The 14,236-nt window shown below is 47.3% G+C and overlaps 7 protein-coding genes across 7 annotated transcripts; 3 read left to right on the top strand and 4 right to left on the bottom strand.

Moving 5' to 3' along the window:
* Position 1: 1 nt before the first annotated feature.
* Positions 2-1,804, bottom strand: TGAM01_v206943 (hypothetical protein; the record flags this gene model as incomplete). Its single annotated transcript, XM_018804300.2, has 3 exons — positions 2-48; positions 113-384; positions 504-1,804. The coding sequence occupies 3 exons, from the start codon at positions 1,802-1,804 to the stop codon at positions 2-4; spliced, it is 1,620 nt and encodes a 539-aa protein (XP_018662415.2).
* A 1,753-nt stretch (positions 1,805-3,557) lies between these two features.
* On the top strand, positions 3,558-5,179 carry TGAM01_v206942 (hypothetical protein; the record flags this gene model as incomplete). The annotated part of the gene is made up of 2 exons (XM_018804302.1): positions 3,558-3,720; positions 3,795-5,179. 2 exons carry the CDS (start codon positions 3,558-3,560, stop codon positions 5,177-5,179), a joined length of 1,548 nt encoding a protein of 515 aa, XP_018662417.1.
* A 357-nt stretch (positions 5,180-5,536) lies between these two features.
* On the bottom strand, positions 5,537-7,181 carry TGAM01_v206941 (hypothetical protein; the record flags this gene model as incomplete). Its single annotated transcript, XM_018804303.1, has 3 exons — positions 5,537-6,762; positions 6,822-6,933; positions 6,984-7,181. 3 exons carry the CDS (start codon positions 7,179-7,181, stop codon positions 5,537-5,539), a joined length of 1,536 nt encoding a protein of 511 aa, XP_018662418.1.
* A 1,604-nt stretch (positions 7,182-8,785) lies between these two features.
* Positions 8,786-10,072, top strand: TGAM01_v206940 (DNA-directed RNA polymerase I subunit RPA43; the record flags this gene model as incomplete). The annotated part of the gene is made up of 1 exon (XM_018804304.1): positions 8,786-10,072. One exon carries the CDS (start codon positions 8,786-8,788, stop codon positions 10,070-10,072), a length of 1,287 nt encoding a protein of 428 aa, XP_018662419.1.
* A 213-nt stretch (positions 10,073-10,285) lies between these two features.
* Positions 10,286-11,005, bottom strand: TGAM01_v206939 (hypothetical protein; the record flags this gene model as incomplete). Its single annotated transcript, XM_018804305.1, has 1 exon — positions 10,286-11,005. One exon carries the CDS (start codon positions 11,003-11,005, stop codon positions 10,286-10,288), a length of 720 nt encoding a protein of 239 aa, XP_018662420.1.
* Positions 11,006-12,147: 1,142 nt separating this feature from the next.
* TGAM01_v206938 (NADH dehydrogenase (ubiquinone) 1 beta subcomplex 7) lies at positions 12,148-12,587 on the top strand (the record flags this gene model as incomplete). Its single annotated transcript, XM_018804306.1, has 3 exons — positions 12,148-12,178; positions 12,252-12,376; positions 12,483-12,587. 3 exons carry the CDS (start codon positions 12,148-12,150, stop codon positions 12,585-12,587), a joined length of 261 nt encoding a protein of 86 aa, XP_018662421.1.
* Positions 12,588-12,842: 255 nt separating this feature from the next.
* Positions 12,843-13,503, bottom strand: TGAM01_v206937 (hypothetical protein; the record flags this gene model as incomplete). The annotated part of the gene is made up of 3 exons (XM_018804307.1): positions 12,843-12,942; positions 12,996-13,233; positions 13,335-13,503. The coding sequence occupies 3 exons, from the start codon at positions 13,501-13,503 to the stop codon at positions 12,843-12,845; spliced, it is 507 nt and encodes a 168-aa protein (XP_018662422.1).
* Between the last annotated feature and the right edge of the window lie 733 nt (positions 13,504-14,236).

Below are 14,236 nucleotides of genomic sequence, written 5' to 3'. Positions count from 1 at the left end.
ATTAGGGAGAAGTTATCCAGCACCTCAGTTTCATATCCAACGCCCCAGCTATAGCTCAATAAGGCAACCAATCCACACCAATACCATTAAAATACATAACAATTAAACACACCTAAAAAAGCAGCAGTAGTAGCAGTAGTAGCAGTAGTAGCAGTAGTAGCAGTAGTAGCAGTAGTAGCAGTAGTAGCAGTAGTAGCAGTAGTAGCAGTAGTAGCAGTAGTAGCAGTAGTAGCAGTAGTAGCAGTAGTAGCAGCAGCAGTAGGAGTAGCAGTAATAGTAGCAGTAGCAGTAGCAGTAATAGTAGCAGTAGTAGGAGTAGCAGTAATAGTAGCAGTAGCAGTAGCAGTAATAGTAGCAGTAGTAGTAGACGCAGCACTTGATAGCCTACATGCATGTATAGATGTCAACACGTATAGATGCTAGCTAGTGTGCTGGATAACAGAATTGGGATGCTGGATAATCTGTCCCTATTATTAGTTATAATCATATGATTGTACGTTTACCCTCCATGCGTACAACTCGTTACTGTGTAGAGCATAATCCCAAATTCATCCAAGTTCTCCAACCAATTATCCACCCTGTGTCGCCTTTTCGCAATGAGAGGCTCACTCAATCCCTCGGGTATGGGCCACAGCTCATCAATGCAGAGGCTTCCCTCGGCCCACTCTGCGATATGCATATTATAAGCCGCTTCCCAGTCCCGTCGTGTCTGAGCAACCCAGAGGTCTCTGCTGGCCGCGGCGGGCAATCCCTCCAGCTCGGTGCCGAGAAATGTCGGCAGGCCGTCTTCAGACGAAAGAACACTATCGAAAAGATACATGGTATAGAGCGTTCGCCGTTTAGCTTCGGCTATAATCCAGCTCTCCCATTTGGGGCGTGTGCGCTGCTGCTCGGATAAGCACATTAGCCCTCGGCGAGATGTCACGCATGCCAGCTCTTGTAGATTCATCATGGCTTGGCGAAGAAATGGGCTGGTGCCTTGACTGAGCTTAAAGAATAAGACCATTGTGTACATGAGAAAAGCCTGAAACGAGCCGAGAAGCGAAAGGTCATCAAAAGTCTCACGCTGTTCATAGAGGTTATTCATCTCTCTCTGTAGAATCTCTGCCGTCGCGTTCTCACTGCCTGGTAATGGTCTATCGCATATCCGTATGATGCTGAGACAAGTAGTAAGTGGTTGGCTCAGCCCCGTCAACTGAGAGCTATGTACAAATGGCGGGAACCCGCGGCCGTGTATGGCCATCCCAGTATACGACTTCAAGATGCGGTAGATGAATGCGGACACTGTAGGTGGGTAGTTTTTGACGCTTTGGCCAGGGATGGGAATGTATGCATTGAGCCAGCGGTTGCTGATCTCTTGAGCGTTAATTGGACAGACGAGATCGAGATTGGAAAACTCGAGGATATCTGGCTGCAGCGCTGGTGCTGAGAATAAAGGACTTGGGGGCTGCGCAACAGACAATTGGAGTCTTGTAGGAGCAGCTGCAGGTATAGTTGGTGAGAACTCAATGATGGAGCTGTTATCAGCCAGGGCTGGGTGGATTGAAGGCGTCGGCGGATCTTGTGGAGTCCCTTGCGTTGGAGTCGACACATCGTCGCGCTCAGGACTCAGCAGAGGACCGCCGGAACTGCGCGCGAAACTGCTGAAGGGAATCGACCCGCCTGTGGTGTTGACATAGACACAAGACAGGCCTCGTTGGGCACATCGTGAACAGCATCTCTCTCGACGGTCGCATTTTGCCTTGGCAACTGAGCACTGCTGGCAGGCCTTTTGCCGAGACGTTGCGTATCTTGTCGACTTCATTGCTGGCATCAATCAATAATAGGAGAGAGCTGCAGTGGTGCTTTGGAGCTTTGGCGGTTCCGCTGGGAGCTGAAAACGCACAGTATTGATATCGTATCGAAACTGTATATTCAACGTGGGTGGCTTGTGGAAGACTTGTGGAAGACTTGTAGAAGACTTGTGGCATGATATTATCCGTCAATCAAAGTTTTGGCCTTGGTTTTAGGGCAAAGCCTTTAATAAAAATAATCATCTACGAAAACTTAGTATACTTGCAGAACCTAGATGATATGGATGCAGTATAGGCGATATAAAGAGGGCTTCATAAGATAACATTGTGCTACGTACATTTCGGCTTACAGCCTATTTTAGGAATGTTCTAAGGCTTGCAGAGCTTCTTCAAGAGTAATGACCGGTAGGTTCATTTTTTTCATGAGAGACCCTAATAGTACAGCAGAATACTGCTCGTGATGCGGAACCGGTAGCTCCAACACGTTGTCCGAAATCACATAGACGGCGTAATCCAAATCAAACAGTCGATAGATTGTGCTCATGACGGCACCAGAAAGGCTAAGGCCGGACTATGATGACAGAGACTTGTCAGCTACATCAACAGTTCATGTTCTGAGTGTGGATTTAAACTCACAATGACAACTGTGTCGATGTTGTTCCTCCTGAGAATGCCTTCTAAATCATTCCCTGCACCTCCATACCATCGTATCTTTTGAAGCACAATGTCCTTCTCGTCAACATTGAGGTATGATGGAACCTTCACGATGGGACTGTGCTCATGAAATTGAGCAAAGTTATTTACCAACTTAGTAAAAGGGGCTCCAGCGGGGAGTTCGGCCTGAGAAGGAGTAGAGAAATAGAGAGTTGTGAAGATGTTCAGAGGCCGAGCATCTTTCTTATGCACAGCTTCAACCCATCGAATGCAGTTTGACACGAACTGTTGTCCTTCCGGTGCACTCTTGGCAATGTCGAATAGAATATTCATAAAATCGAGATTCAGCACCGCATAATTCTTGCCGAACGTCAATGGGCTGCTGGTGCCGTTGGATTCCGTAGAAACAGTCATTTTGGTGGATGAAATGATGCCAAGGATTGAGCTTTTTCCAAGTAGGTTCGTCGAAACGAGCAGGTATCTTTCTATGTCGACCCATCCTTATGTTCCCACCGTACCAGAGCTCTATGGTTTAATTCAGGGTAATACATGTGAATGTGAACTCCGAGCGATCCCGGAATTCAAGTTTTAAGGTACAATTCGACTCTTATTTTAGGAGGAACGCGAGGTGGATCATGGCTGGACTCCCTACTGCTACTGCTGCTACTACTGCTGCTACTGCTATTATTACTGCTCTTACCACTATTGCTCCTACTGCTGCTACTAATACTACCCCGTCCGCTCTTGCCGGCCACCTAATTATACTTGCCTTAATATTTAAGAGACAGAAGCACATAGGCAAATCTTCCAAGTGCTAAGAATGCTAACCAGAAACATCTTAAGCAGTCTCCAATAACTAAATTTCTAATGTCAATACTTTAACACTAAATCCAAAGCCCCGTTAAGACAAGCTGGTACCCAAACTCAAGTTTGGTTTTTAAACTCCGTGAACTCCGCGATCAACTCCGGTATGATCCTCAGCTCCGGATGGTCTCGCGATTCGCCCCTTGTAAAAGATATATAGAATCATTAGATCCTCCAGCATCCAAGTTGAATAGAAGTTGTCAATTTTAATATCCAATACAACTAGAAACAACAAATAAAGCCAAAATGTCATCAGCATCAAAGGACAACCTCGATGCTGAAAGACCCTCGCCCACGACAGAAACACCACGACTAGCTACAGAACCAACTGAATCAACTGAGCCTTACAGCATCTTTGATAGTCGGCAAAGGGCATTGATTGTAATAATTGTCTCCACAGCTGCCACTTGTGAGTAATCCCAATCTCTACTAGTTATCGCAGCAGTCGATCTCGTGTTGCTAATAATAGCTTCTGCACTGCAGTCTCCGGATTCGCATCCAACATTTACTTCCCAGCCCTACCAACTATCGCTCACGATCTCAATGTTTCTGTCGAACTCGTAAATCTCACTGTCACTTCCTATCTCATATTTCAAGGAATCGCTCCCAGCTTGTGGGGCCCCGTATCCGATGTGAAAGGACGTCGAGTCGCATATTGTTGCACTTTTCTTGTCTTCATAGGGGCATGCATTGGCCTTGCGAATACACAAAACTATGCCACGTTGATCGTCCTCAGATGCCTTCAGAGCACTGGTAGCGCGAGTACGATTGCTATTGGATCGGGTGTAATCGGAGATGTCACTACTCGCGAGAATCGTGGAAGCCTTATGGGCATATTCCAGGCTGGACTACTGGTTCCTGTTGCCATTGGCCCTGTGATCGGAGGTGCAATTGCTGGATCTCTAGGATGGAGGGCCATCTTCTGGTTTCTGACGGCCTATGGCGGTGGCTTTCTACTTGTCCTCATTGTGCTTCTCCCGGAAACACTACGATCCATTGTCGCAAACGGCAGTCGAACACCCTCGTATCTGATAGGGAGATATCCTCTCAACATGTATCAAAAGTTCTCAAAGATCGAATGGAATCCCGCATCTTCAGCAGCAGCGCCCGACGCAAAAAAGCGCATCGACATTGTTGGCCCGTTTCGCATCCTCATCAGCAAACATGCGACTCCTATTATCATTTTCCTCGCAATATACTACGCTGTCTGGCAGATGAGCATTACAGCCATGTCGACTCTCTTTGAAGAGAAATACGGCTTGAAGGAGACGCAGATTGGATTGACATTTATTGCAAACGGGGTGGGCTCTATGATTGGAACGCTCATCACTGGAAAAATTCTCGACATGGATTACAAGAAGGTTAAAGCTGCCCACGAGGCCCAAGTGGCCCAAGGAGATCTTGAAAACGGCAGTGAAGCGACGCATTCCATCTCCAAAGATGAGGATGATTTCCCTATTGAGAAAGCCCGGCTTCGTCTGGTTCCGGTCTTCTCCATCATCCAGTGTTTGTCTATCCTCTTGTTCGGCTGGACGATTCAATACCCCCATCGCGTGCACATTGCTGTACCAATCGTCTCTACCTTCATCACGGGTTGGACTGCCGTGTCCACTCAATCCATTATCATGACATATCTAGTCGACATCTTCTCGGATCGAAGTGCCGCTGCTAGTGCCAGTCTAAACCTTGCCAGATGTCTTTTTGCTGCTGGTGGTACGAGTATCGTCATGCCCATGGTGAATGGCATTGGTGTCGGACTAGCATTTACGATTTGCGTCATTGTTCAGTTTGTCGCTCTACTAGGCCCAGCCATCCAATGGAGATATGCGGCTGGATGGAGAAAGCAGTCCAAAGCGCAAAAGAAATAAGTACTGAGAGAAGTATTAACCACCTCTTCTCGGCGAGAACTACTTGCCTTTTTCGAATTCAAATCTCTAGGCCATTGAAGGCCATTGCGGAAAGGTGCATAGTTTTTATGCGATATAATAGACAGAATTACCCGCTGCTTAGGTTTAGATGAGTAGTCAAATGTATATAGAAACATATTAGATTGATAAATGTTGTAATATTAATAGACATTGAATCCGTGAGACCTTGAAGCGTTCTGAAGTAGAAAACTGCTATATAGGAGTCTAAATATTATTTAATTCAAGTAAAGCACTATCAAAGCTACCATCTAATATTCATTCTTTCTCTTTATACGTTACAAGTTCATTATTTGTGAGTTAGTCATTGTTCCCTGTAGCTACTCCCCAGAAATATGTTGCCCAGGCTCCTAATAAAAGGACTATCATAGCGACGAAGCAAGACAAACTAAAGACCCTGTGTCGATTTCGATTTTCGCCCTGTTCAAACTCTTCTTTCAGGGCGTTGATCTTTTCGCCCCTGATGATTCTTTGTTTGCGCGTCCATTGTAGCCTATCCATAGTGGGACTGAAAAAGCTGATTCCAGCCATTATCATGCCCACTACAACAGAGCCAGCCGCAAGCACGACATAGAGGATGATGACTCGGTTATAGCTGTCATTATCGTGGTCTTGGATGACACCCGCGACGATACCGATGATAATTGTCATGCTGTTGTTGATGGCAATCTTGATGGCATAGCCAGATCCAAAGACTTCCTGGTACCACATACTTGTTCGGATACTGTCAATAATGACTGTTGGGCCAAGAGACGCCGCAAAAGCATAAATGCCGAAGCTGGCTGCAGTCCCTCCCACTGAAGGGCCAAATGCGGCAAGGCACATGGAAAGGAGCATGCCAAGACCGCAAACCAACATAATGGTGTTGCGCTGGCCAAGTATGTCAATGAAGACGCCCAAGATTGGCACCAAGAAGAAGCCGAGATACTGTGACATGGCTGAATACCAGCCTGCTGTAACTGCTGAAATGTTGAACCGCTTCTGGGCGAGTTCCGTGGCGTTGGAGGAGAAGACACTGGCGACTGAAGTTTGGAAGAGCGAAAACAATGCCACAAGCCAAAAAGGCCAAGGTAGCCTTAGCATTTTGGTGAATTCGAACTTTTTGTTCTTCTCGGTCAATCTTTCGCCGGTTGCCGGGTCATTCGTGCCGGCATAGCGACGTTCACAGTAATTCGTGAAAACGTAGAACACGGCAGTTACTACATTGGTAAAGAGATTAATGAATACCGCACACCAATAAACCCAGCTGAAGTTCCCTGTTCTCTTTGCGATAACATTGGCGGATGCCTGGCCGACAAAACTCCCAATCTTGCCGAGACCAAGCTCGAAACCGAGCGTGGAAGCGAATCCATTGGAGGGGGCGAACCAGGATGAGAAAACTTTGTACTGGGCGCACTGCGTAGCGACATCTCCAAGGGCTTGGATGACGCTGCCGACAATCATGAATTTGAAGCTGCGGACTTGGGTGGCTGCTGCGATGAGAATCGCCCCAATGCTGTACACGGCGTTGCCCCAAAGCATTGCTCCTGAAAGTTGAAAAGTTAGAAAATGAAGCACAGCAATTGAAATAAACTGTGCCCCTTACTTGCACCACCAATTCTATCTGTAACGACGCCACTAACAAGAATTAGAGCTGTCTTGATGAAGTTTTCGCTCGCATCTAGTGTCGCATATTGAGCGTTATTGATGTGTAATTGCTACGAGCGTGTTAGTATAAAACCACCAATTAAATGTGATTAGAACCAACCTTTTTCAGGGTGCTTTTCATAGCTCCCGTCACTCCGCTGCTCCAGTGAGAGCCAAATCCAACCAGACTGACGAGCACGACGGAGAGAATCTTCATGCTCCATGGGATGTTGGTGCTTCGCTGCCGCTCGGATGCTGAGTCCGACTCGTCGCCAACCGACACATCGGCGACGGTGGGATTCTTTTCTTCATCGCCCATGATGTGTATTGTTTCATTTACACAGAAAAAAAGTTGGCGAGACTAGCTGGAGGCAGTTGACTGAGGGAGTAAAGCATCCAGACCTCTCAGCAGAATCGCGAGCGAAGATCGGCGCCTTTAAGCAAATGCATACGAGCGGGGATCTTATCTGATTGATAAATTTGGTGCTGATTGATAAAAACCACCACTGACGGCGATGGTGGATCAGGTGCCACATGGCCACCAGTTTTTACTCACTTGCTCCATACATTAGAGCGCTTTCGGGCCCTTCGCCGGTCGTGTCAGTATAGCCATGGCGTTAGTGGACAAGTTTGATGGAGCAAACGTGGAAGAAAGCCGAGAGGTAGTTCTTCGCCGACAAATGCCAAGATCGGTCTACAAGGGATATGCATGACAAGCGCTGACTAGGAACAGAAAATTTGAAATGCCGGGAAAACTGTCTCTGGATGCTGTTGGCCTGTTGACCTGTTGACCTGTTGGGGAGCCTTTATATAAGTCTGAGCGGAATAATAGGCCTCAGCAGAATAAATTGGCGTCTATCGTTATGTCTGAAATAAGCAATAACTTTGCGGAGGCTCTCTTAGAGAAATCCGATCAGATAGTAGTCTGCCATGGACGGCCACATTGTACGAACACAATGCCGGTGGAACTGGTGTCGGGCTGTTTCCTCCAATTATTAGTAACAGCTGACACGAGAAATACAGCTTTGAGAGAAATCATTAGGATCCGATATCAGTCCATCCGGTGACATGCTATAGTGGTTCAATTAGTTGTCCATTGGTCAAAACGCCCCATTATTGAGCTGCTTTTTGGAAGTGGATTCTGCTTCGTTATCCGTCGGATAGACTCAGTGATCCGGGCCCACGCCTGTTAGTGAACTGGAATGTGAGCTGCTATATGCACTTTCAGGTCCTACATGAAGCTCAATACTGACATGTCAAAGTTATTTAGTGATCGCCGGCTGAAGTCTGAGGCACCTGTTCTCAAGCCCGTCCGGTTGACGTAAATTTCCGGCAGTAAACATGGAAGACACAGCCTGATATGAAAAGTTTGTAGGACTCTACTGAAGGCACGCAAGTCAAATTATGCGATAATTGGAGGGAAAGGGGGCAAAAAGAACTGAAATTGGTTCCGGGCCGAATCTTTGAAAGACAGATTGTCTATATCGGAAACCGAGCTGTAGCTGCAAAATATAGGGTTACAGGAAGCCTAAATTAAGCATCACTGTGTTCTGCTAGCACTAGTGTAGAATAGCATACAGGCTTTCAAAAGACGCCCAGGCGTTTGCATGTCGCTCTGAGGCATTACGTTATTTAAATACTACACGAAAAATGCTACAAAGAATTAGAACACCATGGGATATGAATCATCAGCCGGCAGCTAAAATCCCGAGAGACGCTGAAGAAGACGAGATCTGCGAGATTGTTCCAAAGATTCTCTGCTAATGCAGGCCCGAGCTATGTATGTATCAATCGCCCCGCCAGCAGTGCGATAATCGATAAGATAAGCCGCTGCGCGCCCAAAAAAAAAACTTTCCCTAGCAAAGCAATTGAAGCTTCATTCAATTCACAGCGACCCTGCTTGGAAGGCTGGATTTCGACAAAATGTCTGCCTCAATTGCGTCGCCCGAGCCGGCAATTCCAAAGTCAGAAAAGAAACACAAAAAGGACAAAGCATCCAAGTCAGAAAAGAAGCGCGACAGAGACGAAGCAGTTACCGACAACACCCCCCGCAAGCACAAGAAGTCGAAGAGCGCATCTGTCGAAGAAAACGGAGATGACGAGCCCGAGGCTTCACAATCAGCCATTGGCGATGACGAGTTGACGCATAAGAAGAAGAAAAAGGAGCACAAGAAGAAGCACAAGGAGGAGGAAGATGATGCTGGAGATGCCAGCGGAGAGAAGAAGAAGAAAAAGAAGTCCAAGAAGCATGCCGATGAGGACGACGAGGAAACCGACAAGCCCTCAGCTGCCGATGCCGATGCCGATGCTAACGCCATGGATGTCGACCAGGCCTCTGAGCCACAGACATCTTCTGGAATCTACCAACCTCCCGACATCCCCGCCAATCCTCAGTTCCCATTCTACAGCCAGAATGTTTCTCTCTACGAACCTATATACCCCACCGGCTGGTCACAGCCAGTGACGAGCAGCGAGTATCAGCACCTACAGCACCTTAAGAACAAATACGTCCCGTCTCTGCGCGGCGTTCTTATCAATTATAAGAATGTCGCACTTGGCGAGAATCCAGGGCGCACTGGTGCCGCAACTTCAGACGACGACTCGACCATTCTAAAGTCTGTCAACGAGTTTGCCGTCGGTTTCGGTTGGATTACCGCCGAGGTCGAGCTATTCGTTCCTAGTCGTGGTGCGTGGATGGAAGGCAGCATCAATCTCCAGACCGAAGGTCACATTGGTGTCGTTTGCTTCGGCCAGTTCAACGCATCGATTGAGGCTCGACGTCTGCCATCTGCCTGGAAATGGGTCGCGAACGAGGATCCGGAGGCTTTTGGCATAGAAGAGACTGCATCAGTGATTACCGCCGACGACCATGGAGTAGTGCGCCAGATTCACAGCACCGGTTTCTGGGTCGATGGAAGCGGAAACAAAGTTAAGGGCAAGATTCGCTTCCGCATTCGAAACTTTGATGTCGGTGTTAGCGGCGAGACGAGCTACCTCAGTTTGGAGGGGACCATGTTGGATAAGGAGGCGGAGAAGGCACTTGTACGAGAGGAGGCGGCAACGGCTGCCATGAGAAAGGGAAATAAGGGCCGCAACGCCCAGCGAAGAAGAGCACCGGAGTTTGCCATGACACGGTTCATGGATGAGACAGAGCAACCAGCTGAGGAACCAGTGGCGGCTGCGGAGCAAATTGTGAGATTTACGGACTGAGACATTGTTTGGTTGTAGAGGAGGCAAACTAGGTTACGGAGGCATGCGTTTGGAGTTTGTATGATACCCTCCTTTGAGGGGGCTTGTCACAATATTATTGAGCGATCATGATTTGAGAATTAATAGGAAGAAAGAATTATTCCATTAGTATGAGTTGAACATGCTAACCATGCTCGAGAGATGAATGTTCCATGTCCATTCCTAAAGTCTGTTTCATGCCGATGCCTTAACCATGGGTTCCCATGGCCGTTCCAAGTTCCAAAGATATAGCTCTTCGACGGGTTCGTTTGTTGCGTTCTTCACCAAAATATGCTGGACTGCAGACATGTCTGAATGTAGTAACGAGGAGGAATCAGCCCAGTAAGTGGCATCTTCCCAGCTAGGCTGCTCACAGAACTGGTCGACCTGTTCTCTGAAAGTATCCCAGTCTTCAGAACGATCATTCACGACAATTTGGAATCGAACTCCTTGGATGTCCACAATAGTGCGCTGCACCATATTGGGGAACTCTCCAGAGCACCCGCTGCTCAGAAGCCATGAATAATCTATTCTGTCGCCGTTGCTTTCCCAGTCATACCATACTTGTGTTCCTTTGGCTGAGAAGTCGCTAAGCACGAGTCTTGATTGCGCATCGAAGCTGATTGCGCAGTGTTGTTTCGATATTCCCTCCGTTCGTGGGAGGATGATGTCGCAGGTTCTCGGGTCTGTGCCGAGGATGAAGCTGCCTGGTAGTTTAGGCGGTTGCGAGAAGGTGAGTTGGATGGCTCTCTCCGAGCCATGGTTTGTGATGTTGGAGAGGCGAGATGAGAGATATGAATTTGAGGTTGTGGTGATGTGAGAGGCGTTCTCGGGTATGTGAGTGGATTTATCGGCCAACGAATGATGGGTTGTTGGAACGAGCCAAGCGATGATGTCGTAAGATTCAGATGCCATGGCCGTGAGTTGTTTGCAAGTAGGTATTATGAAGTATGTATAATGATGTTGGATGAAGTATGTCGTTGAATAAAAGAATGGTGTAGTGAGATTACAATATGATGAAGCGAATGAATAGACAAAAGAGCGAATCGGTTGCAGAGAGGTAGGTGCAGATTAAAATGAGAGAAGCAAGTGAATAAAAAGCTGCGAGCAAGATTAAGAATTGTCAAAAAGAGAGTTGTACAGAAATGATATTGATAGACGAGGGGAGAGATAGATGCCAAAATTGAATTCTCTCTACCTGAATATATACTTGAACCTACGATGCATCTCGGCCCAATCTCTACTTACTGTTCAGGCAAACGCGCTCGCTACAGAGACAGCGAAACCATCTACTGGCTAGCATCAGGCGTGGCCGCGTCGCGAAAGCACGAAACATGCATGAACTATAAGCAGGTGACGCATACTCGAATGCCTCAGATCCCAGTTGAGTGGTGGCCATTTACTGTTGCCGTGAATCAAGTGAGTCTTTGGGCAGCAATGAGATTCACGGCGCAGTAGCGGGCTGTTGGGAGCCAATCATGTGCTGTAAGACGGCCTAATTTGGTGCGCGGACGCGGGATGCGCGTTTGGGAGTTTGGGAGTTTGTCGCGGAGCGCGATTGGGACTTGAGGGAGAGAAGCTGTGGTAAGGCTGGGAATTACTCTTGACTGGGCAGTGACATGTTTCAGTTTGGCTGTGTCGTGATGGCATCCATACTTGGATTAACGATTCCTGTTTGAAATGCTGCTTATGTGGATTAAATGTATTGGATGAGATGCCATAGAGGGCTTCTAGAAATGAGTCAATGGTTATAAGAAAAGCTCAGTCAGATAGTGTCTGAGAAATTGCAAGAGCTTCGTCACAAGGTTCCCGATGTCAACGAAGACACAGACACAAGCAAAAGGTTGAATCTCTGATCGCTGAAGATTATGAGCTTCATGGTCAATCGCAGTAAAATGGTCGGTACTTGGTACTTGTCCCCAGCGCCCAAAGTTGGCGCCTCATTTCCAAGGCCGAAACCAGCCACGGCTAGCGACCGGCCTTCACCCGAACAGGACCTTGCGGCATCTGGATAACCTCATCCCACGATATCGTCAAAGGCCAATTGAACCGCAAGCATGGCTTCCGACGCGGCTACAGATGTGCGGCGTAAGTGCAAGCGCTCTCATATTTTCCTTACGATCCTTCCGAGGCGATCCATGGCCGCTGACTTTTACCGCAGAGGCGACCCGCGAGGAGATGCGCGATGCCAAACTCCCGCTCGCCTACAGAGACAGCTGCGCCCACCTTCTGATTCCCCTCAACAAGTGCCGAAGAGAGACCTGGTATGCTCCGTGGAAGTGCACGGTACGTTTTATCCAGCTGGAAGCTGCAGCAGAGAAGCAGGGAGAAACCAGGGAGCTCTAAGAGCAAACGAACATAATCGCTAATTTATCCCTGCCGGTGACTCCAGGACGAGCGACACAGCTACGAAAAGTGCCAGTACGTCGAGTTCAAGAAGCGAGTTGCCAAGATGAACGAGCTGCGGGAGTCAAAAGAGGGTGCGCGAAGCAACTAAGGGGATATTGGGACGAGGAAACGAAGTGTACATATCCATGCATGAGAAATGGGAATAGAAGAATTTTCAAAAATTTAGGCCTCGAATGGCGCACAGGAGTGATTGACGAGAGAGCCGGATTACGAAGACCCCGTGTCCTTATGTGAACGAATGTTGACGATTTTGCTTGAACGATACGCGCTATGGAAGAATATGGAACGGTCTATCTTCTCGAAGACAACCAGCTACAGTATTGCATTTATCGACCAAAGCGACTTAGGATTCCGGTACTAACTCGCTCTTCCCATCTAACCCTGCCCACTTTGGCTTACCATCCGGCAAGTCAACGACCCTCTGGGGATAGAACATGTGACACCTACATGCAGAGTTAGAATATAATCCTCAAAGTAAATGCCCGGAGCTACATACTGAACCTCAAAGTTCTTCTTCTGGATCTGATTTTGGAATTTTAGAAGCGTCGGAAATAGCAATACCATGTTCCGTCCTTCATCCATGATGAGTGTCCCACATTGGGAGCAGCTCACTTTGCAGGGTAGCTCATGCTCTAATGATTTGGAGCCAGAGTTGTAGAAGCGCAGGTTTTCGGCACCGTTTTCGAATGCCAAGTCTGATTTTTGGAATATCGCCGCCCATTGAAAGGGAGCGCCTGGTAATCGTGTGAGTCTCTAGCATCTTTTTTTGTATGCAACGCGGACAAATGAATAGATAAAAGAGAAAAGAAACACCGAGACAGAGAGAGTAACATACCATGGATCACTTTGCAGTCACCACAATGACAGTACTTGGAAGCCAGAGGGCTATCTTTGCTTAGCCAGTATTTTACTTGACCACAATGACAAGCGCCCTGCAACACCTTGTTGAAAGCTTCGTCGGGCTTTTGGTATGGCGGCTTGGTTTTCCAGGTTTGATCAGACATGGTTTTTTTTCGAAGTCAATAGATTGATTCAGAGCATTGTAGATTTCATGATGAAATGAAACAGCTATTTTTTCAAAGGTGTGAATAATGATGCAAAACAACTTATGAGTCTATCAATTGTAACGGCTAATGACGTAAGGGAGGTGACAATGTGGTGATGTAACTGTGCAAGAAAAACTTCTATCTAGGTAGGTAATATGGTAAGTAAGCAATGCAATTCTATTTTCCACAATTTTAATGGAAATTGTAAATGTATCGCCAGAGAAAGCGCAACATGATCCTCAAGCAATAAGCATAAGCCAAGCATCAATTGTTCAAGGGGCACGCGTCTCCCTTTTTGATAACTTCCACTTAAGCCGATTTAGATTCGACTTCTTTATCTGGTAAATGCCAACTATCGGGAGAGTCCTTGACCGGAGTTAACCCGGATTTAAAGCCTCATTTTAGTCCACAGCTTTAACTCCTGTTTCTACGGATTACGGCAAAGATAACAGTCCGTAAACTATGCACTGATACAGTTGTTGAGAGAGTTAACCGATTGTGTCGAGTTTGCTTCAATATCCAGCTGGGCTCAGCTTCGCGCTAAAAGCGGGGTGAAGAAAAGATCAAAACCACCCCGCCCTCATGTTAAGGATCGGCTAGTACTCTTCGGCCTGTGCCTGAAAGTTACCTTGCTGCACATCAACGACGAATCATCTTACAGTTGAGTTCCAAGCAACTAGATGAAGACTTC

This window comes from Trichoderma gamsii (assembly GCF_001481775.2).
Source record: "Trichoderma gamsii strain T6085 chromosome Unknown Scaffold_24.2, whole genome shotgun sequence".
Lineage (NCBI taxonomy): Eukaryota > Fungi > Ascomycota > Sordariomycetes > Hypocreales > Hypocreaceae > Trichoderma > Trichoderma gamsii.
The sequence above is the reverse complement of the archived record's forward strand: the minus strand, read 5'-3'. Positions and strand labels throughout refer to the sequence as shown.